The sequence below is a fragment of the Choristoneura fumiferana genome, chromosome 13 (genome assembly GCF_025370935.1).
Source record: "Choristoneura fumiferana chromosome 13, NRCan_CFum_1, whole genome shotgun sequence".
Taxonomy (NCBI): domain Eukaryota; kingdom Metazoa; phylum Arthropoda; class Insecta; order Lepidoptera; family Tortricidae; genus Choristoneura; species Choristoneura fumiferana.
Genome location: NC_133484.1, coordinates 8,135,876 through 8,159,686, shown reverse-complemented (window position 1 = coordinate 8,159,686; position 23,811 = coordinate 8,135,876). Strand labels below are relative to the sequence as shown.

Genomic DNA, 23,811 nt, shown 5'->3' with positions numbered 1-23,811 from the left:
CTTTTAGAAAAAGATTATGAGTTATTTCTAAATGAAAAGATAAATATTTTCGCGAAAAGTACTAACGACATGGACCTAAGTTCCTTTGTTGAGGGAAGTAGAAAGCAAAACTGTAATAGTGATTTGGAATGCATGAGTATAGTAGCAACTGGTGGCAAAAAGTACGCTTTCATTTCACGCTTGATCTACACATTTTTCGGACCAAAATTCTACGATGAACACGGTGAAAATAAACTTTATATGCTTCAGAATCCCTATTATCATTTACTCATGACAACTTACCTTAAAAAGGGCGATCCAAATATAGAACGAATGAGATTCTTGGAACGAAATGTTATTGCATCTGGTTTAAAGCAGAGGTCAATGATTCAGGTTATACATAAGAATAAATTAAAATATTATAAATTACAAAGCGTTAAGACAAATTCATTAACCAGCAAGGACATAGCAGGACTATATTATTTATTTTTAATTGGATGCATTCTATCAGTGATAACATTTTTATGTGAAGTACTAGTGCATCGTCATTATGTTTTTAGACGATTATAGTTTGCTTTTAAATTTAACACTCCGATATTATTGTCGTGCATTGCGTGACCAGTCACTGGAATAATAATAAATAACCTTTTTTAGTAATTTTACTTTCCTGCAGACGAAAGACTGTTCTAAGTCTAAAAAAAAACATCAACAATAGAAATAATTTGTGTTAACTATGTAACTAGGTAAGTACAAAGAAAAATGAATGTCATTATAATATTTTCTATCGCTTCCTGTATGAATGCATCAATAGCTTCAGCTATGCTGGCAGCAGAAGAATATAACCAAGAGAACGTTAAATGTGCAGAAACAATCATCAAACAAATCGAATGCAAAAGTTTAACACTCGTTAACTTTGACGATGATTTGCAACTAGCTAAAAACTTGCACAACTTAATGAAATATCAGGTTATACAAAGACATTCTTTTGGACCGAAAATGAACATGCCTAATGAGGCATATGCTATAATGTGCAAAAACACAGAAGATTGTGATGGAGGGCTCGGCAATCTGACAAAAGATCGATACTGGAATCCCAATTCTACATTTTTAATTATAATGAAGAAAACTCCGAATTACGAAAAGTTATTTAAAAAACTACATCGTTCGTATGCTTTTAAAACTGTAATTTTGAGTATGGGGCATTTATATTTGTACAATTTTAATATCGCTAGTCACTGTGAATTCACTCCGCGAGCCATTTTAAAATATCCGTGTAAAAGGCTATACGATTCTAATTCTGCTATTCATATTATACGGCAATCTTTAAAGGAGTGGAATAAAATTCCGTACTCAGGCTGCAGGCTGAGACTAAGAATTAACGTAATCAAACCGTACATTTTTCCACCGGTCAGTTACAGCGATGCGCCAGTTGGTTTTGAAGAAGAATATGTCAAAGTAATACTTAAAAAAATTCCTAATGCCACCTATGAGTATGATACGGAGAAAAATATTATCGGGTATGTTTCACGTAATTTTACGACAACTAATACATTAAAAGATATACACGATAATTTAATACAAGGAGTACTAGGGGCAACAATTTTGAGTAATAACAGACTGTCTGTTTTCGATTTTACTAGCCCCCATATTCATCACGATCTTGTTTTGACGGTACCAAAAGCAGTAAAAGTCGAAAAATGGAAAGTGATGACAACTTTAATAAAACCTGTAATATGGGCACTGATATTAGTGACTTCTACTTCTATTTTATTGCTAGCATTTGCGTTAAAAAAATATGACAGTAAATACCTACAGATTTTAAATGTAACGTCATTTGATGTATCAAAATATTTAATGTCTATAGCTAGCAAAAGAACCGCTAGTTTTTTAATTTTACTATGGATTTTATTCACATCTTACATGGAAGTATTTTATCAAAGTTTTTTGGCAAGCATATTCACTAAACCAGTGCTTTATAAACAAGTAAATTCACTAGATGAGCTTTTACAAAAGAAATATAAGTTTTTTCTTTACAAACATTTGAAGACTTATGAACATGATACCCATGAGTTAGATATGAGTGGCTTGGTTAATGCAGATACTGAAATATGTGAAAACCATTTAGAATGCTTAAGTTTAGTGGCAAAAGGGGGCAAAAAATATGCTTTATTGACACGGCTGACTGTTGAATACTACGAACCTAAATATCGTCGGAAAAATGGTGAAGCTAAACTATTTGTCATACAGGAGCCCTATCAACATTTACTCATGACGACTTACTTAAAAAAGGGCAATCCCAATTTAAAAAGGACACAATTTCTAGAACGGCAACTTATTGCATCTGGTTTGCCTCTCAGGACTATGAAAATGCTTATACATAAGAACAAACTAAAATATTCTAAATTTCAAAGTGAACCAACAGAGATACTAACCTGTGGGGATATTGCAGGACTTTATTTTTTACTGTTAACAGGATACATTTTGGCAATTGTTTTTTTTCTGTGTGAAGTACTAACATATCGCCAACAACATAGAATCCACTCCCATAATCGCGATTTGTAAAATGCTTCTGTTTTGTTATTTTTGATAAAGTGAATTTTCATTGAAAACTATCAGCTTACCCAGAAGGATAAGTGAGCGAAAAGTGTTGAGTTCATTTGTTTACTTTTCATGAAACACAATCGCAACCTGTACTATTTTTATAGCAAAAATAACAAATACTTATAAGAAAATTAGTAACTTCATGTAATTCCTACTGTTTAATATTGTAGTCTAGTTATGTATGAACTATTATTTACATTTATGTAACCACAATCAGTTTAGGCAAAAGGTGAAAAATTTGCTTATTCTCACCCTACATATTACTAATGCAAGTCTTCATATATGCATGCGGAATTTTTGTAGGATATTTTGAGATGAAATGGCATAGGCATTTGTGTTTCACAGTGATGGTGACTTTTGTCCTTAACTGTATCGTTTTATGCTCAATATACTCAATAAATATAGATGTTAAATAGTAAAAAAGATCAGGTTTAATTAGGTCTATTTTTTTTTCAGTATTATCATATAATTATAGTAACAAGCAGTTTTATTACTCACTTCCTAATGAACTCTTAGAAATAAAAATATCTTGAATAAATTTCCTTTCTCAGCTTTCCAATGTTGTTTTGTATAATTTGAATTTTCCGACAAACTTTTTTACTTGGTCTTTTGGGTATGGTTTTAAGGCTAGACATGTAGGTACATTTTCTGGTTGCTCTATCCAAAGTTTGTGCGATATAGAATTTTCCTTTAATTTTCGGCTACCTTCTTCAGTGATTCTTCATTTGGGACCTGGATGTACAAACAAATTAAAAATATAAGAAACAGTTTTAGAATTTCATCATCTGTAATCGATTTAATTTTATATTCTTTTTTTCTCTCTCTTAGCTTTCCAAATTCAGTCAGTTCCTGCCGCTTGTGACCAATCTTCAGTCAGTCTTAGGTGAAAGAACGAAAGAAAGAAAAAAAATGTTTATTCGGCATATAAACAAAGTATCAACAAGGTACACACTAACATTTTATGAGGTGCTAAACTAAATAAACTTAAAAAAAACGTCAAGGAATTCACTAACCTCTAAAACCACCTTGTGCATGTTATCCAAATCGCTCAAATACTGTATCGTTTGCTCGTCATCTTTATATAGATGTAGAACAGCTGTTGATGCGTGACATGCTTGTGCCACCAAAGCACCCACTGACCAGCCCAATTCTTTTAACAAATCGCTTCGCAGTAAAACATATTGGACAATCGTATTAGACATGGCGAATTTCTTTAAAAGCGCGTATCAATATTCTTAAATTTTATTTACCTACTTAGTGTTAGTAACCACTAGCTGATACTAACATATTTTTTTCTATAGGTACTATAAAAGTATTATATTTCTCTAATCTTTAATTGTTTGTAATAAAATATAAATTAATAATGTAAATAAACACATCCAACCTAACCTAACTCCCTCAACTCTTTTTGTGCTGACTCTGACAGAGTGACAGACAGACCAGACAGTTGACATGATATCAAAAGCGGTATGAGCAGGGTTTTTAATTTAAAAAAAAAGCAAAAGAATTTAGCCTATAAAACCAAATCTTTAGTAATCGTACTTATACTATTATCTATATGGTAGTGGTATGATATTCGTGGTGACGGAGCGTGCAAGTGAAGCTTTACACAAACGTCCTCGTTTTTGTCTTTGGTTACGTAAAGATATGACTGACAGTGACGTCTTTGACATTTCACTCTTGACTGACCCTCGTTTTTAAAAATACAGCGACGCTGGTAACGCTTCAATATTTTTGTACAACAAATAGTGACTCGATTACTTATATTTCGTCGTTACACCCATTGAAATTAGAAATGGCATCAGGCCTCGAAAATTACGTTAACCAAACAGTGTCTGTTATCACATCTGACGGACGTAATTTCATCGGCACATTGAAAGGTTTTGATCAAACAATAAACATAATACTAGACGAATCTCACGAGAGAGTATTTTCCTCTTCGACTGGAGTAGCACAGGTGGTGCTCGGACTACATATAATTCGAGGCGACAACGTTGCTATCGTCGGTCAAATAGATGAATCTATCGACAGCAGATTGGACCTGAGTAACATAAAAGCTGAACCACTAGGTGTAATAGCGCATTAACCATTGTACTTATGAATAAACATGTTATAATTTACAATGCTTGTTTGTTTTTAATGATAATACTTCATCTGTTGGATATTAATGGATTCATTAACCTAATAAATGCTGGCTATCTATAATGTATTGATTAGAAAAATTGTTATTTAAAAAATAGTTTAGACATGGGAAATCAAACAACATTTTAACATAAAATTTTATTGCACTACATATTTACAAACTACAGATCCAGCATTTATATACATAACTATGTACAATATTATAAGCATAATGGAACATTTAAAAATAAATTGTAAAATTTACCAAATAGTCACAGCAGTTCATGTCAAAACCTATGTACTAAAGTAGGTAGCTAAATCTATATCTAACAACCTCTAAAAGTAACATTTAGCTTTGTCCTAAGAAAGATATCATTGTAATTAGTACATCATCCATCCCTTTTATTGATTCGTGGATTATGAACTTGTTTCTATGCATATTTGGCCATCAAAACAACTTCTTGATGTCTGAAAAAGAAATGAATATTGTTTTTCTTCAAAGAAAATTTGGTTATTATAAGTTTAACAGCACAAATACAGATATTTTTGTGGTTTATCTGATTTCTTATAGAACACATTGGTTGCTACCTATCTTTATACTTAACACAAAAAGAGCACTTAATTCAGAAGTGTTTTGAAATTTTAACAATTTAATTTTTTGTGATATTTGTGTTACATTATGTAAATTCATTTAAATAACAATTGTATAAAATACTTCATTGATATTGTTTACTTTAATTAAATGTAAGAATCAAAAGACACAAATTCTCCATCAAAAGCATAAAAACAATTACTAAGTTAGACTTGCATCACAATATCTACTTTCTTGTTATGTACAAGAATGGCTCAACCCTAGATCTCACAAATTGTCATCCAGTTATGACATGACACTATTATGTGAAAATAACACTTTTGGCATTTGGAAGAATTTTATTGCTTTAAATTACTAGGTCCTAAACCAAGCAAATCTATGTTAAAGATCAGACTAAAAGAATATCTTCTAGATTTGCCTTGAATGTATACCTAAATACCTTCTACTCATATACCATTACAATTCTGTTAAGTAACTACCTAGTTTTTTTTATATGAATAAGTTTGATAGGTTAAAATTGCATAAACTGAGCGCGTCTCACCATCAAACGTAGCAGTTTGGCGAGAATATAATTATAATGTGTAGTACCTAATTTGTAATTTGACTATAAATGAATCGAGAAAAAAACTTGATTGGCTGTAATATCTATGTGATATGTGCTGTGTCACTATTGTGTGGAAATAATGTTGTGTACATGTTAAACACCTTGGCGTAACTAGTAGGTGTATAAAATTTCGCTTTTTCTGCATGCCACTGTATATTTCAATTAATTTGAATTTTACAGTGCATTGGTTTTACTGTAATGCTGTAATTTTTTATTGGAAAATAAATAAATAAATATTTAACTCACAAACATAACACTTAGTAATTTAATGTAATGGTAATAGTACTCGTAGTGCATTGTTTTGGTTTGTCCGATGTCCGTAATTTATTAAGTAACAACACATTCTTAACAGAAATTAGCCTGACCGCAAAACACCCGCAAAACTAAAAAATAATTGAATGTTTGCAATGAAAAATTATAGGTACGCATTAATTAAATATACTGTTTAATAATACAGATATATTATTAATTACTGTAGAATAGTAATTTAATTAATACTTTATACTATTAGTCTTGTTGTTTCTAAAGTTCTAAACACATACAGATGAAACCGTAAAACATAGGAATACACTCACATTATATTAAAATCAATAGTTAATTTGAATTATCTACTTCTTCGGTTAGGTTTTTTTCAGCTACCTTACTGCCATCCGCTATGCTATACTATAACCCATAGACGATAGTTCATTTTATTTTAACATTACACTAAATACACTACAAAAAGCAACTGTGGGGGTGACACTATTTACTGTCCCGGATAATACCGACCCAGTTTTTCATGTGCACGCCAATAGAAGCTCATGTCAGTTTCGGGCGTGTACATACACGAAAAACAGGGTTGATATTCAGTGGCGGACTAAGCCCGTCAGAGGCCCGGGGCGGCAAAGCTGAAAGAGGTCCCCCAGTTTAAAAAAAAATAGTTAAATGTAGGTACTAGGGACATTCTTAGTCTTGTTTAGGTTTTGATCAGGGGAACGCGGAGGCATTTGGTGGCCCCCCAAGACCGGAGGCCCGGGGCGGGCCGCCCCTTCCGCCCCCCTGTTAGTCCGCCACTGTCGGTATTATCTGAGCCGTTAAATAGTGACACCCCAACTGTGGTATACCGTAGAAGCAAATAATATCAATACAAAGCTAATATTGATGCTATAATCTTATGGATTCATTAACAAAGTAATGCAGTATTTACCTACATAAATACAAGTAAAAATGGGTACTAAAGCTATGCTGGTACCTTGTAAAGAGAACAGAAAAGTTAAACCCATTCAGTCTTTAATTATCGTGACATTTATCCCTTTGCTGCAATAAAAACTGAATTAAATAAAAATTAAGCGTTTTTCCAGAGATCAGACCACTAGATTGATTTGTCATCCCCAAAAACCCCCACACACCAAATTTCATCTAAATCGTTGGAGCCGCTTCCGAGGTCCCCGAAATATATATAGATATATACAAAAATTGCCCGTTTAAAGGTATTAGACAGATAGATGTAAGTAGGTAGGTATCTGCTTTTTCTTTTTGATCCAAAGCTCAAATATAGCGAACAAAAAAAAACAGAAATGACTTGAAAAGACAAAGGGCTTTTTCCATACTGGAGTTTTAAGGTGGTTTTCCACCAGCGAGGCGAGACGAGAAATTAAATTTGTATGGCAGCGCCCGCGGCGGCTCGCGGCGGGCGCGCGGGAATGCATACAAATTTCAATTCTCGTCTCGCCTCGCCGGTGGAAAATCACCATTAAAGCCGTATTTTGAAAGGGTCGCGAAACTGTATTTTGCTACTTTTGCCGGCTCGTGTGTAAAGCTACCCGCACTTTTTTACAACGGCGTAAAAAAACACAAAGGGAGTCGCAGCAGTGGCGTGGCTAGCATGGGTGGCACCCGGGCCGGATATTGTAGGTGTCACTCCAAAACTCGAATGAAAAAAACTTATTACGCAAGTAGGCACCTATTAAGTAGGTACTATTATTGTTACATATATTATTACTAGCTTTTGCCCGCGGCCTCGTCCGCGTGGAATTCGGTTATCGCGCGCTGTTCCCTCGGGAACTGTACATTTTTCGGGATAAAAAGTAGCCTATGTCACTCTGGCCCATTTAAACTATCTCTATGCCAAAAATGACGTCCGTCCGTTGCTCCGTTTCGACGTGAAAGACGGACAAACATACAAACAGACACACTTTCGCATTTATAATTTAGTATGGATATATACGTACTATATGCGGTTATGTAATCAGCGACAGTTTTAGGAGTTTTTTCATCACACTTGCTCGTAAACAGTGTCGTAACATGCAGGCTACCTTAGTTGCAACCCCCCAAATAAAACCCTCGACCTTAATGTGCTTGTCATGAAACCCGTGGTCGGTAAATGAGTCATTGCGCGTACACATTGTCTTGTCATGAAGCCCAAGGTCGGTAAATAAGTCGGTGCCCGTACTGATCGCGCTGCGCGCGCTCCTGCAGGACTACATGGACCACATGCACACGCACGTTGCGGCGCATGCCGAGGGAGGTTGAGGGCGACGCTGCCAAGAGCGCAGCCTAAGGTATCGCCAATATTTGGAAGAATTATATTTTTTCTTTTACAAATATAAAATTTTACTTGCAAATGTGATGAAAAACATTGTATGTCGCACGGGCGGTACTAGAATTACGAACATCGACTCATTAAAGCCCTCAGTCTTCGATTTCGGGCTTCTAATAGACTCTCGTTCGTAATTCCTTATTTACCGCCCTTAAGACACAATGTACTATTATAGGTGGCACTATTCACGTTCACATGTTCACGGTCGGGTGCAGCCCCCCCCCATCCCCCCTAGCTACGCCACTGAGTCACAGTATGAAATAATACCTAAACGATCTGATTGCTATAATAGATTGATATGAAAAGACTTTACACAAAAACAATGATGAGTTATTAATGTTACCTTTGCATTTTTTCCTTATATTTTTGTGTATTGTATGTCTGGAAGAATTGCTTTCCGTATTCGAAGGTTGCTATCATTATTGCACAGGCGGGTGCTACTTTGAATATACGTGGTAGAAGGCCTGTGAACATTCCTTTTATCCCATGATTTTTGTATATATTTCTCGCAATGTCTTGCATATTCGAAGCTTTCTGCTTAAGTTTACTATCTGAAAATGAAATTAAACTGTTAGAATTATCATTATAATTAGTTCCAAAGAAGTTACTTAAATGATTTTTTCAAAAACATGCTTTTGGATCAGGAAAGACGGTCGACGGTCGGTATTTAAACATGTACATGGCTCAACATCGTGAAACATACATGTTAGAGAGTGTATGGAGAGTACGTCACCAGCATCAGTATTGTAACTGTAACATACTGGTGCTGCTTTGTTGTGTTAGGCTGCGGCTCCACTGAGGCGGAGTCGAGATGTGGATTCAACTAATATGATTGGTCGATCCCTACACGTCTCCTTTCCACTCCGCTCGTCTCCGCTTCAGTGGAGCCGCAGCCTTACGCTTACAAAGCGTGTATAAATATATATGATACGATACGACTCTATTTCTAGGGCCAGTAGGACGTGTCAGATACTTTTTAACCCCCGACGCAAAAGGAGAGGTGTTATAAGTTTGACCGCTATGTGTGTCTGTCTGTGGCACAGTAGCTCTTTAACGGGTGAACCGATTTGAATGCGTTTTTTTTATTTGAAAGCAGGGTTTCTAGCGATGGTTCTTAGACATGTTTTATCAAAATCAGTTCAGCCGTTTTTGAGATATTGAATTTTGTAGTGACAAAGTCGGGGGTTTTCCAACTTTTTGTTGGTTAGGTTATGTAGATATAATCATCACGGCGCCTACAAGCATCCCACTGCTCGGCACAGGCAACTAAGAATACGATGGCTTGGACCGTTCTTGTTACGCGAGCCGTGTAGGTTGGGAACTTTACACACACCATTGCATGTGCAGGTCTCCTTACGTTATTTTTCTTCACCGTAAAGCTCGTGATAAAATTCAAATGTAATTTCGCACAAGTAGTTTCGAGCCCGGGTTTGAACTTGAAGCCGCATTCAAATTTATCTGTCGTGTTGTGTTGGGATGCTCTCTCTCTCTCTCTCTCTCTCTCTCTAGCTTGTGATGCGACACACACAGCCACACAACACACTGCATCAGATAAATGTGAACGCAACCATATAAAATGTATGAAACCGATACCGTTCTGTTGCGTCACGACACGACAGATAAAATGTGAATGCGGCATAACTACGACGACTAAAGATAAGTATCGATCCTCTCCTATAAAGACTTTAGACTTAGAGATATACTTGAAATTACAAACCTCCATAAATTTCCTTTTCTCCTAGCTCTATTTGTTGGTGTGTTTTAATAACATCGAAAGGTAGCGTGATAAAAGCGGCTATCTGTAAAGATAACGTTTTATTAGACTTGTTGTCAACTCCGTGTGGGCATCATAATATGCCGTGTGAGACTTTTAGCAGGGCGTGACGTCACGAACGTCGGCCCCCCACTCACGATATTTGACGCGCTTCATCTTTGTAATTTTTTTGCAGTTATTATTATAATAACTTTGTTTTTACGCAAGAAAGTACCCAATTGTAGGATAAATAAAAAAATGCTATTTTTACTTTAAAAAACTGGCGATACCATAATAATAAAAATAAAATAAATAAAGTTTGATTCGAACAAATTTGCCAAGAAGATGTTTAAAGACATGAGTAAAATTTACTTACACTGCCTGCAAGAGATCCACAAAAAAAATTGAAAAAGAATGTATTTTTCTCTGTCTCTGGATAGGTAATATGTTTCTTTGCTGTCTCAAACGTTGTCCAATATGTTGCTGAAATTTAAAATGATTACCAATATTGTAAAGAAAAAGCATTACACTTCGTTTTTTTAGCATTAGAAAAAGGGTAAACAATCTTGACGAGTCTTTTTATTGAAAAACGTTTTTTTTTTTAAAACAGTAACTATTACTTATGATACTAAAAGCATGTAAATGAACATATGTCCTTGTTAAATGTTACGTATTTGCTGTGACTTATTTTTCAAGTGTTTGTCAATAAAAAGACACGTCAAGATCGCTTGCCTTCCTTCTAATGCTAAAAAAAAATCGAAGTATAGGTATGTAATTGGTCACTGCAATTATTAATTACAGAGGGTGTAGGGTAGGTGCGGTTTCCGTCTCCCAAATTACCCAGTATACCTACGTTTCCTGCCGCATACAGTGAAATTGTAATATCAATGTCGTGAGCCATGTTCCCTACTATGATTTCAGTTAAGACCCTCAGAAAACAGTAAATTGTTCGGATTTTTCCCTTAAAGGTCGGCATACGGCAACCAACCGAGCTCATGGCTGTGTGATCGTTTAGCACTGTTGTTTAGCTGCGGCTCCACAGAGGCGGAGAGCGCCCTATCGAGAGCGTACTTTTCCGCCATCTCAATTAAAAATATTAAAAAATACAGATATAATACCAGAAAACGGAACATCTCGTAGAAGTGTTGATCCCAGTCCTCTGAATAATCCTCCATAGCCTTCATATTTTATGACTTGTTTCAATGCGGTGTTGATTTCTGTAAAAGAAACATTCCTATACTTATTAAAATACATTCCTTACTTAGGTACAGCACTTAGGTACTGTTTAAAATGTCGAATCATTATTTTGTTTTATTTATTATTTGCAATAAGTACAGGTTTTTTTTTTCAGGATAAAAGAAAGTTAAATACTTAAGTATGATAATCTTAAATGGTTCGAAAATCGTTCAAATCGCGCAGTTTGGAATCTCGTCCGGCGTAATTAAAAAACTTTTTATAAAAAAAAGTAAAGTAGGTACTTATATAGAAAGGTATAAAGGTAATGAAAATAATAGTAAAAAAAACAATTCTTATACCTGAATATGTCAGTTTTTTAGACTGCATTTTGGTCCTAATAAGTTCTAATGGGCTGACGATGGTCACTGCTATTGTTCTGGCTGAGGCACCTGATATTAAAGGTATCCACATGGGTTGATCCGCTGAAACATACAAGTTTATTTACTACTTATTACCTACGAATAAATAATAAGTAAGTCAGGAATTGTAACTGCGTTATAAAAATGGCCTTCCGTGTCCTAGCAGGCGGGGCTTAAAAGCGTGTTCTGCGCGTCATTTGATGTCAGTCATGACATCCGACATCTTTCATCACGCGAGCTAACCAATCCCTGCTTTCTTCCTGAATTTTAACCAATCAACAAGCACGTCTATTTTCAACCTCGAAAATGATTCGTAATTGAATCATAAGTCGTTTTGGTTTAAAGTATGGCCACTTTTTGTGTGAAATTTGTTCTGAGTTACGCTTCCTGACTTATTATTACCTTTTTATTGTTTATTTATGATATAAATAAACAATAATATTATGTAGCTACTTGATGTTTTATGACCGTATTATCATATACATAAAACGAAAAGTCCTGACTGACTGACTCATCAACAATTGGTTCAGCCAGCCCAAGCCCTTAATAAGAAACATTTTTTTAATACAATTGACGGTAAATTTACATATTATATCTGGTACTAACTAATATACAATAATGTTCTGTTGTAAAAATGAATCCACTGCATTGGACATCCTTTCCAGGGGTTGCGGGCAACCGTATCCATATCCTCAATCGCGGAACTTCCGTATCAATTAGACATCTGCATTCGCAATAATCCGCAAAAATGATACCGATGCGGATGTAGTGTCAATAATTAAATAGAGCGGGGCCGGCGACTAAGGGCGTGCCGAAGATTTCGTTCAGTGTCAATAGAAGATGCGATGCGTTTGATATGTGTATCTTTTGTTTCTTGTAAATAAATAAATTTCAGGTGAGTAGTGAGCATTGTTTGTTAAATAGAATTTCAAGAGTTGATAAATTATTTAAAATGAAATTACTTACTATAAAAAGTAAATTTACAATATCACCACCAACACAGCAATGTACCTATAGACTTTTTTCAAAATTAATATATTATTTTTCACCCCATTCTCTAAGCCCTAAAAACCCTAAAATACGCATCCACGGATGTGAGACTCCAAGAATCCGCATTCACATCCGCGTCTGCAACACAACAAACAATGACATAACAAACAAGCATTACATAGATGAATTAAACCGCTTTTTTTAAACCCAATGCAGGTTTTCATCCAGGTATCCATATTTTACTATAACATTAATACTGTGAGGTAGGTTCACAATAATTTCTTTGCCATCCAGTCGAATAAAAATAAATAAATAAATGGATGGATTTTCATCATGACATTTGCAGTGAAAAGGTTCTACCCCAGTATGCGATTCAAGTTCTTCAACTGTACCTAAATGTGTCATGTTAATTTTGTTCTTCATGATATCAATATACATATAATTGCCAAAAAGTAGAGATGATACAGCAAAAACTTTTTGAAAGGCATTGCATCATGCAGTGATATTATTTTGAACAAAAAGTGATAGTTATTGCATAATTTTTTTAGGTAAATATTTTTAACATCAATCAAAAGGATCCAGACCTTTGTCATTCTAAATGTAAGAAACAGAAGACCTGTAAAATCTTTAAATATTCTTAGTATTACCGGTATTACTGTATCTAGATATGATATTTGTATGAATAATATGAATGTTTGTTCTCGGGTCTTGGTCATACTGTACATAAGTTCACACCTGTTTTTCTTCGACCTAGGCATGGCATGATACTATTTATACATTCTTATATATCTAAAGAGATAATTTATTTATTAAAGAGAAAACACATATTATTATTAAGAAAACATAACCATAAATAAAACTTAACTATAAAATAACTACCCAACTTAATACCTACTAAATTAAAATTTAATTTCTATAGTAATTTAAAAACCTCATAATCTTTTTTAGGATTCTATACCCAAAAGCCACTAATTGGATTCCATTATTATTTATCAGCTGATGCCCATGGAAGTGTAAGGGCCACTTTACACATTAATGTCTTTATGGCATTTTTTTACTTAAATCCTATAGGTATGATGGTAAAGATTTTTTTAGTGGAATTCTCATCAGTACTTATTGTACTACTACACATTTACTTACTTGTAGCTGTCATCTTATTGTAGAATGTTTTTGTTCTAAATCGGAGTTGTTCATATGTCACAAAATATATCACAGTGCACGGAAGAGCAAGAACCAGAGTGGGGCTTAGACCGGACCATAGAGCAGACACACCTTCAAGTTTGGTAATTTTATAAAATGCATCCTAGAACATTAATGAACTTTGAATGATTTAGGGTCAGTTCATACCAAAATGCAACAAACTACATGTTTTATTAAGAGAATACTTGTAAGTCAAATAAGTATTCGTTGACATATTTTCATGCAGTATCACATCGCATCTCAATGTGAACTGACCCTTAGTCAGTTTATATTGCATATTACAGAAGACAGATGTAGTAATAAGACAAGCAAAGATATGCCATAATAGTACACAGCTTATAGCATACTAAGCAATAACTGGGTGCTAACTGAGATTCCACCCATGGGGGTCTTGATTTTATTTGGCACGCTTTACAACATAATGCTATAAACTTCTACAATTTTCATTCATAGTTCAGTGCTAGCTCTCTCAGAACATAATTACAACTTAGATATAATTGCTAAATTTACTTTATTATATTCTACTCTTGATCATAGTTGTTCCAATGTGGTGAAAATATTTTGGCAATATATTTAGTTGTCATTAAGTTTTTTGTGTGCTATTAATTACATTTTTCACAATCAGAGCAAAAGTAGATGGCAATATGCTATGTGGCTGCCTGTCTAATAGATGTTAGAATGATAATAGTTATTAATAATATAGTACAAAATATTAATTTATGAATTAATTGTGTTTATTTGAATATAGCAAATGAAGTTATGAAACATTGAAATAAACAAAAGCAAGTTATATGAATGAAACAAAATTCACTTTAGCAATTTTTACTCAATTTTCTAATGGCTCATGTTAGAAATAATTGTTTGTGATTGCATTGAGGAAAAATATAATTATTTACAATGGAATAACGTGTTAAGCTTACAAGGCCTTTTGACTATGTATTACACCTAGTTATCAGAGATTAGAAGAGGCCCCCTGCACTTTACTTTGAACTTAAATATATTGTACTTTTTATTTAATTTTTTGAATATTTCAAACATTCTTCTTACCATAGTTCCCTGAAAATGTACTCGTCGCGGTACTAAGCCTGTTTCACCACAGGGACATATATGTTCCATTAACCCATTGCAGTACAAATAGCATTTATTTGACAACAAAGCTTTCTGTTGAGCCTGCAATCGTATTTTAACTACATCCAATGGTGTCACTGAAAGTAAAATAAATGTAGAATGTAAAACAAAGTACTTAACACCGAAGGTCACAGTTAAACAGAAAACTTACTGAATAATGAGGTTATGAGTGCACCGGTACACGCCGATGCCATTTGTTGGAACGGTGTTATCCGAAATCGGGGATCATCTTCCCTAATCATGGTTTCAATTTGCTTCAAAAAATAATAAAGTTAAAATACTTTTAAATTGTATGCTTTTCCAAATACCTGTACGTCTGTCACTGTCAGTCAGTGAGCAAGATTCTCACATGACAGCTGTCAAAAAAAAATTGGTCAATGCCGCAACCATGGATGTAATACATGCGTATTTATTTTAAGTAGTACGTCCATAGCCGCAACATTTCATAAATGTTTATGCATTTTAAGCAGAGCAACACGACACGACCGATTGTTTACGCAACGTCCTATTATTTGTCCATCAATTTTCATATAATGAACAATCTTAACATAATGTCCTCTCGGTTGCTATTTGAACTTATGATGATATTGATTACTTGTGCAAAAATAAATCCAACCTTGTAAAATGATGGTAAAAAAAGCATTACACAAACTAAAAAAAACTTGACCGAGATTGTATTTCTGACAGAATATTTAAATTATCATATACTTAGCTCATGATTTACAGTTTATTACTTTAATTTTATAAATACTAATTTGTTATTGCTAATATTATTACTATTAGTATAATATAATTCCCCAGAAGTAGCAGTTACAAATATTGAAAATTATTTTTCACCAGTTCCTATGTTGCTCTATAAAGTCTACGATCTGAAAGATCCATAGACAATATTTAGAAGGTCATATCATGTCATCACATCAGTCATCACTGCCATTAAACGCATGGAGGGCGTTTCAATTATTCAGATAAATAAAAGTGATTGAAGAACGCGAAAGCGTCATTTCTACTTGGCTTTCGAAATTGTACATGAAAAAAATATTTTAAAATGTTTTCAACACTTCCAAGATCTTTATTGTGAGTATTATTTTATTTCAGAGTTTACATAACATGACAGCTGTTTTTATTGAATTTATGTATAAAATTTTTACGCTGAAATGAAATGAGTTGATTGCCAAATATTTCTTCTAGTTTTTGAATTTTGTATCTACATTTGGGTGTTTAGATTTTTGTAAGTAGTGTAGTTAGAGAGAATGCTGTTTTTTAGTGCTTTCACGTGATAATTTTATTTCCTATTTTCTTAAATAGTGAATTAAAATTATGCCTGTAGTTTGTTTGATCTACCTGTAACCGTGATCGGTTTCAAGGTCCCTCTCCCGTTGTGTTGCACGGCGGCCTGAATAGCTTAGTATCGTTTTCATGGCCTATTTAAATTAGCTATTTGTCTTTTACTAGATATAATTTTCCTCTTTATGTTTTTATGGATTTGATATGAGCAGTTCATTATTGGCAGTAAAAACTATACGACCAACTACAGGGTTTCAGTCCAGATGTACTATCAATTATTCTAAGTTTGTTTTTTTTTCCTGTAGAAAACTTAAAATCATTATAATAGGTGAATGTATGAATATAACTTGAGTAGCTAGTGAGTCATTAATTATATCTATAGAATTAATATAAAAAAAATATTTAATTGCCTTGCTTTAACTGTACCTAATCTACTTTTTTTCTGTAGGTAAGAAAGCTATCAAATTTGAAATTAAGTAGACTATCTTACTAATACTATAAATATGAAAGTCACAGCCACATACTGTATATTTCTATATGCTTATTAATTTTTCAAGCGAAAAGTAGCTGGACAGATTTGGATGAAATTTTGTGTCACATCATTTATAACACTGGATTAAAACATGAGAAAGATCTTATGTTTTTACCCAAAAAAAATCTAAATTCATGCAGTTAGCAATAAACAAATTTTTAGTTGAAGTTGATTTCAACAACTGGTACAGTTAAATAAAAAACTACCTTTAATAAAACCCTTGAGATCCCTGCAGGGATAAGTCCGCCATTGTACTTAACACTACTTTTTTTTATGTAACCTTTTTGTTTTTCCTTTTTGCACAAAAAGAGTATAAACAAACAAACAAACAAACCCTTTGTAGGGTTTTAACCTTAAATACATATATTGTTTAGTTGTTGTTTGAAAACACCTTTAAATATTTAATATTATCATTAAGAAAGTGTTACTTAACATCAAAATATTAAACAATGGATGTCAAATTAATATAGACCCTACAACCCTAGGGTTAATTTAAAAACTAAGATATTTGACTTTATGTGAATGTATCCTGAATTTTTAGTGGTCTTTTATATATCAATAATTGAGGAAAGAATATTAATTGATATAAACAGATATAAAATATACCCATTAGTAAATAACTTTTGCATGTGAATTCCACACTCAAGATAGTGATCTTATCAAAATAAGTGAGTGATATATCAATCAAGTAGCTGCCTACCAGTATCTTATTATTACAGTTAAATCAATATGATTGTCATCATAGTGTTCTCTTGACTTACATTAATAAAATTGAAATACAATACTATAATTTTTACTATAATTATTCTGTTTATTGCTGTAGACCAATACTCTGTATATATTTATACTTATAAAAAAGTACTGTGACTGATTAACTGACAGACAATGCACAGCCTAAACCACTGGAGCTAGGGACTTAAAATTAGGCCGACATACAACTACCTATAGCTTCAGTATCATAGAGATTAAAGAAAAGGTTTTCTTTTTCGAAATTACCTTGTGGATGGCACAGAACTAGCCTATTTTATATTTTTCCACAGGGGCAAAGCTCTACTCAGTATCTACAGCAGGCAATGAATTAAAAATTTAGATACTTCCAAAAATATCTTCAAATTTATTATTGCCGTCTCCCATTATCAACTCATCAAGTTTCAAGTTGCATGATCAATAGACCCCCCTCCCCCCGATATCTGTACGCAATGACGTCACAATAGGGTAGTTGGGAGTAAATGGCATGGCGTTAATTAATATGGCTGTGTAAATGAAGATGATGATGCGTGTGAAGATGGTCCCAAAGGAAGACCGGCAGTTTGTTGATTTGGGACCATGGGATGTTTATTGTAATTTGTTTTTATTTTTATTTTTACCCATCTTCCCCTGTTGTCACAAATAAATGATTTAATTTCTTTTTTGTCTTTAAATTAAAATTTAATACCTATATAAAAAATATTATCACAAGTAATTACAACAAATCAAAAATTTTGTTAGGTTTAAGTTATAACCCATTTTGGTTTTTGTGTCTGCTTGCTTGTTGTTGGTGTTTTTTTTTTTAACATACTTAGATGTTTTTGGACGGTTTGATGGTCTTTGGGACCATTCTCATCCCATCCCATTATCATCATTATTTACACAGCCGTTCTAATTAACACCGTTCCATTTACTCCCCAAACTACCCTATTGTGACGTCATTGCCACAAAAATCCGGGTCTAATGGTCAAAGTTAATTCTTATCAGAACTTCTTCAGATACAAAAGCAAGATAAGTATTATAATTGGCAAAATGTTTTTTTTTCCGAGTAGAAAAATAAAATAAAGTTAATAAACTTCCTATATAAAATAAAAACTGAAATTGGAACAAGAGTCCATACAGGCCTACGCGTCTGTTACGGTCGTACCTATTTTGGCGCATTGCCTGTGTATAACGTTTTTCGTAGCTGACTAGACCGATGCGAGAGCGACACGTTCGTTCTTAGTCTCAGGCCTGACTGGAGAAGGTTGTGGATGTTGGTGGAGAACCACCTTGATATCGTTTCTGTGTCATGTCAGCAAGTTAGTTCAAGACACTTGTCTTGCTGACAAGAATGCTTCATCGCAACTTGCGACACTACAATAGAAGTTCGCGCCAATCAGCGTGTCCTTCCGCTAGCATTTCCCAGTTATAGTGATCAATTTTAATAACACAAGAATTTTACAAGTCGTTGGGAGTTTAAACAATTTTGGTGTAAAATACGACGATAAAGATGATTTCATACCTACTATTTACTATTTCTTGGAAATTTTTGAATAGTGCAACGTGGAAGGTTTTTCATGCAAAACTTTGTAGGTATTTCATTAGCATGAATGGCGTTTTAATACTAGCGAATACCTGCTAGTACTAACCATCTATTAATAGACTGTCCAATTTAAATGTGTTGGCTTGGCACCGTGGCGTGCTGTGCCTTAAAATATGTATTGTATACATGTCTCCCACAGGAGTAAAATAGCCAACATTTTTAAACTGTATGCATTGTTTAGTAAACAAAAACAAAAATATTTACCGTGAATATAATCTATGATGATAAGGAATCTATCTTTGGCGTGCTTACGAACTTACGATATCATAGGCGGTTTGATAACGCTGTCACCTTTGTCGCTTTACAGTTGGCTTTGGCATGCGACCATTCTTTTCGAAGTGATGTTAGTGAAAAATTAATATTTTACGCTAGTAAAGCATTGGTCTCTTTTTTTCATATACCACTTAATTCGGATAGGATGAAGATAAATAATAGTATAAAGAGAAACAGAAATGCTTTGTTACGTGTGACCGGGATTCAAACCCAAGATAGGTAGGTGGGTACAAATTTGCAAATCCAACGCTTTTATACAACCGGGCCATCCACCGCACACGATGATAGGTATTTAGAGAAAAATTATCTACCGATCTGATTTTATTGCACACGAAAGAAAAACACATGAAACACGCGTTTTCCCAGAGATAAGGCCAAGCTAGATCGATTGTTCGCCCCCGAAAACTCCCTCGTAGCAAATTTCATCGAAATCTTATGAGCCGTTTTTCAGATCCCCGAAATAAATAACTAAACAAGATTGCTCGTTTTAAATGTATTATAATTATATGGTAGTAGTTATGTGTTAGATGCGGTTGTATCTTTATCGACTTGCCCTATATTCTAAGTAAGCAACTTGCCAAATTTCTGGGCAACATTGTATTATGCTCCCATAGTACGCGTGCCTATGGCATAACCACGTAAACAATCAATGTACTTATACCTACATGTATAAGTGCAGTTTTAAAGCTAATTGCGTAACGCGAGCGACATCAAAACACTTACCTACTGTGTGAAATAGTCATTAGTGGCTAATTTTTCACTTCATACTATACTACATTATGTAGAAGTACAGCGTCATTACATTATTATCACAATGAAACCCAAACTTACGTCACGATTTTCACGGTTCATCTGGGCTTTTTAGGGCGTGACTGTTTACTTAGTCGACGACCGACGTTAACTGTCGAGATAGGCATAGGTACGTTAACGTTAGAAAATAAAAACGTATTTTCTAATTGATTGTAGCGTAGAATATTGTCGTTAGTCATTACATTACACTTGGCAACGTGCTACCGAATACGTAAACAATTCGCCAACAAAAAGAATTGGCTGCATGCATATTTTGGCATGCATGAGTTTGAAGAGTTAACCCGCTTCGTACGTCTCATGAAAACCGTCCTGAATTGAAAAAAATGTGAGTCAACGGTCTCAGAGTGTGGAATATTTTGAAGTCTATTTTCAGGTATGCAATGTCTACGTTTCAAAGAACAGGATTAATTTCAATGCAGAAACCGACGCCGTACTAAAGACTGTCCACGATAAAATCCGGGCGTGCCGGGCATTTTTTAAAATTAATAAGTGGTTATGAAACTACATAATAAAAATATAATCGTACTTAATAAAAAGTTAGGGCGTCTGTGAGTTTTATCTTTATATATTAGACTGTGCCTAAATTATTTTGTACAGCGTCTTCTGACGGTCTTTTCTAGGTTTTTATGTTAAGTTTATACATATATATTTTTTAAATTGGACAATCCACTTTATAGCTTATAACATTGTCTTTTCACGACAGCTAATATTTTTCGAATTGACTTCAGATTGAGGTAGTTTAGAAGTGTTTTAGCTTTGGTGAATTTGCCTTATGGACATAAAAATGCCTCCCATATAAAACCTACTTTTGGTGCTTGGATTAGAAAGTTTTCCCGACTCCCCCAAGTAGAAAACAGTAACATTATGATTTTTATTGGAAAGATAATATCCTAATGAGCATAAAGCAGCTTGTGAAAATATAAATACAATTGTGGCATTGAAGTTGAAAACGAGTGAAGATTATCAAAAAAATTAAAAAAAAAAAAAAAAACCGACTCCAAAAAAACGACCCAGCAGGAGGGATTGAAACCCATAGTATGTAGGTGAAGTAGACGACTATTGTGAATTGTCCCACTCCTGCTGGCTCGTGCTGAGGCACCGACTTCGAGCTAGTACGTACCTACTTACCTAGAAAAATATTTTCAAGGGTTTTGTAGTCGGTTTCCATTTTTTGTTATTTTTTTATTTTTTGGAAGTCGGTTTTTACTTTTTTGTTAATTTTTTTTTTATTTCTCACTTTTTAGTGATTCGTAGCCAAAGAACATTCACCACTATTCTTAAGCCCACACGACTTAGTTACGTTGTTTTATAACAGAGTTCCGTCGCCTACCTCTGGCTTCAGCATCAGATCGTTCGAAAGAAATCATTAACTTAAAGCTTCTTCTTAGTCGCTTATCTAGGTAAGTATATTAATCAGTGATAATTTTAAATTTAACCCGTGAAATACTTGTTATTGATAGTAGTAGTTCCGTTGGTCAAATCTGGTCTTCATCCTCAGTTCACTTTACCAAATATGATTTGCAAGAGCAAATGCACGAGTTACTGCTAAATATATCCAAATTACCATAGGTGTCCCTACAATATTTGAAGAGTTCCCTCGATTTCCTTAAGATCCGATCATCAGATCCTAATTTGCTGCTTATGGGACCTAATTGAAAGCATTCCTAGACGAACTCAAAAAAAAATTTTGAAATCGGTTATAATGACGGAGTTCTGAGGTAACAAACATTAAAAAAAAAAAAATACAACCGAATTGATAACCTCCTCCTCTTTTTGAAGTCGGTTAAAAACGCTATATATGGGTAGAGTCATTCACGATGACGCGTGCCGTGGTTCTTATTACAATGTCAAAATTAGACATTAATGACACTGTAATAAGAACCACGGCACGCGGCATCGTGAATGACTATCTATACAGAGCAATTTAGGCTCAGTGAAATACATAAAGCTAAAACTCACAGACGCTCTAACATTTTATTGTGTTTGTATTTTTATTATGTATTTTCATAACCACTGACTATTACAAAAAAGTGCTGCTTGAAAATTAGCATTCATTACAAATATACACCAGAACAGGCATGACCGGATTTAATCGTGGACAGTCTTTATATTAAATTATGTACACGACACGGGTTACGAGGAAAGTGCTAATATCTGATACCTATCTCCGTCATAGCTACTATACATACATATACGAAATGTTCCCAGAATTGGCATTATTAGGTCACTTCTGTCGTAGAAACAATACTTCAGTCAACAAGTGGAGGTAAGGTATAAGTATATTTGTTATTGTCCAGGATTTTCTAGGATTTATACATACATAAGTATGTGAAGCTAAAGCAACCTTTAGCGAATGTCAAAGGAGGTATACCTACCTACTTAGCTTTAGTGAGCGATTGACATCATTCGAGTCCTTTCGAGACTATTTCGAGACTGATTTGAAACGGTAGTTAACTACCAATACCAACCTAACAAACTGTTTGAACAAGCTGACATTGAATATTCTCATGAAGTATTGATTTCCATTGTCGCCTGTACACGCATAAGGTTACCTGGGGCAAAAGCAACTAAAAAAAATAGTATAATAATTTTGCCGCCCTCTACCATGAGGTATATAATTAGAAGGGTTATACAAATAAATAAACTTAATTGATTTATTGAATCAGGTGTTACTTTGCGGAGGTCCATATCAATGAACTACAATAATTTTTGCAGTTCATTTAAACTTATTTGCTCACATTTCAATGAACGGTTTCAACTTCAATTACACTGCAAACCGGCTTAGGTTTTCCAATAATTTATTTAATTGTTCCACGAAAACAGTAATAGTTACATTCACCGCGCCGTGAGGTTAATGTGACTATTAGTTACAATATTGTGTTGAAATCAGTAACAATACGTTGGGGAATAGAGTACAGTCCAGCGTCATATAGTACGTAGCAGTCAAGATCACCAAATACTTGGAAACATACAAAATGGTCATTACCAGTGAATCAGTCAAAGCGGTCAAATGTTCGAGAAATCCATCGTGTACAAATATAGTGGAGCACGCACGTCGCCAAATACTTTATAACATTCAAGCCGACATTATACCGTAGCAGCCAAAGTATCCAAAAGTATGGGACACCGCAGGAAACTTGACTTTATTACATACCGTGTAAGGTCCAATGATCCAGTTAGTTAGGCTCTTTAATATAATGTGAATGGTGTTCCATTTTCAGTCTCTTGGTGCAAAATGCACATGTCATTACCTTTTTCATTGTCAAAACTCTTTTATAATGTAATTATACTGGCCAATTCAAGCCATATTAAAAGGAAATCCGTTAATCCGGAATTCTGACAATGTAAATAAAAATGTGAAAAAAGCCGTCAGGCTCCAAATGAAAGAGACGGAACGATCACTGACAAGTTGGTACTCTTTTCGGTGATTGTCAAAAAC

General features: G+C 34.2%; 5 protein-coding genes across 7 annotated transcripts in view; 3 read left to right on the top strand and 2 right to left on the bottom strand.

The window, feature by feature from the left end:
• The first annotated feature begins 559 nt into the window (after nt 1-559).
• LOC141433987 (uncharacterized) lies at nt 560-2,898 on the top strand. Its single transcript, XM_074096169.1, has one exon. It carries the CDS (start codon nt 739-741, stop codon nt 2,539-2,541), a length of 1,803 nt encoding a protein of 600 aa, XP_073952270.1. The 5' UTR covers nt 560-738; the 3' UTR covers nt 2,542-2,898.
• Nucleotides 2,899-3,049: 151 nt separating this feature from the next.
• LOC141433994 (putative peptidyl-tRNA hydrolase PTRHD1) lies at nt 3,050-4,028 on the bottom strand. The gene is given in 3 exon segments (XM_074096181.1): nt 3,050-3,279; nt 3,282-3,312; nt 3,594-4,028. Coding segments are annotated over 3 exon segments (372 nt in total). The 5' UTR covers nt 3,783-4,028; the 3' UTR covers nt 3,050-3,127.
• Nucleotides 4,029-4,237: 209 nt separating this feature from the next.
• LOC141433993 (U6 snRNA-associated Sm-like protein LSm8) lies at nt 4,238-4,703 on the top strand. Its single transcript, XM_074096180.1, has one exon. It carries the CDS (start codon nt 4,376-4,378, stop codon nt 4,664-4,666), a length of 291 nt encoding a protein of 96 aa, XP_073952281.1. The 5' UTR covers nt 4,238-4,375; the 3' UTR covers nt 4,667-4,703.
• Nucleotides 4,704-4,863: 160 nt separating this feature from the next.
• Nucleotides 4,864-15,541, bottom strand: LOC141433988 (solute carrier family 25 protein Shawn-like). Of its 2 annotated transcripts, XM_074096171.1 has the most exons (10): nt 15,293-15,541; nt 15,061-15,218; nt 13,954-14,116; nt 11,764-11,886; nt 11,347-11,445; nt 10,605-10,711; nt 10,193-10,274; nt 8,819-9,026; nt 7,129-7,193; nt 4,864-5,169 (listed from the first exon to the last, which is right to left on the bottom strand). In XM_074096171.1, the coding sequence occupies exons 1-9, from the start codon at nt 15,381-15,383 to the stop codon at nt 7,160-7,162; spliced, it is 1,065 nt and encodes a 354-aa protein (XP_073952272.1). In that variant the 5' UTR covers nt 15,384-15,541; the 3' UTR covers nt 4,864-5,169; nt 7,129-7,159. The 2 variants fall into 2 exon arrangements, with proteins under 2 accessions (XP_073952272.1, XP_073952271.1); XM_074096170.1 differs by lacking the exon at nt 7,129-7,193 and having other exon boundaries at nt 4,866-5,169; nt 15,293-15,538.
• A 502-nt stretch (nt 15,542-16,043) lies between these two features.
• Men-b (NADP-dependent malic enzyme b, mitochondrial) overlaps nt 16,044-23,811 on the top strand; it is a 32,908-nt gene continuing 25,140 nt past the window's right edge. Inside the window, exon 1 of one of the 2 annotated variants that reach the window (XM_074096157.1) lies at nt 16,044-16,215. In XM_074096157.1, coding sequence (XP_073952258.1) covers nt 16,187-16,215 — 29 coding nt within the window. In that variant the 5' untranslated portion in view covers nt 16,044-16,186. The remainder of the gene's footprint in view (nt 16,216-23,811) is intronic. The other variant, XM_074096158.1, reaches the window with a different exon arrangement.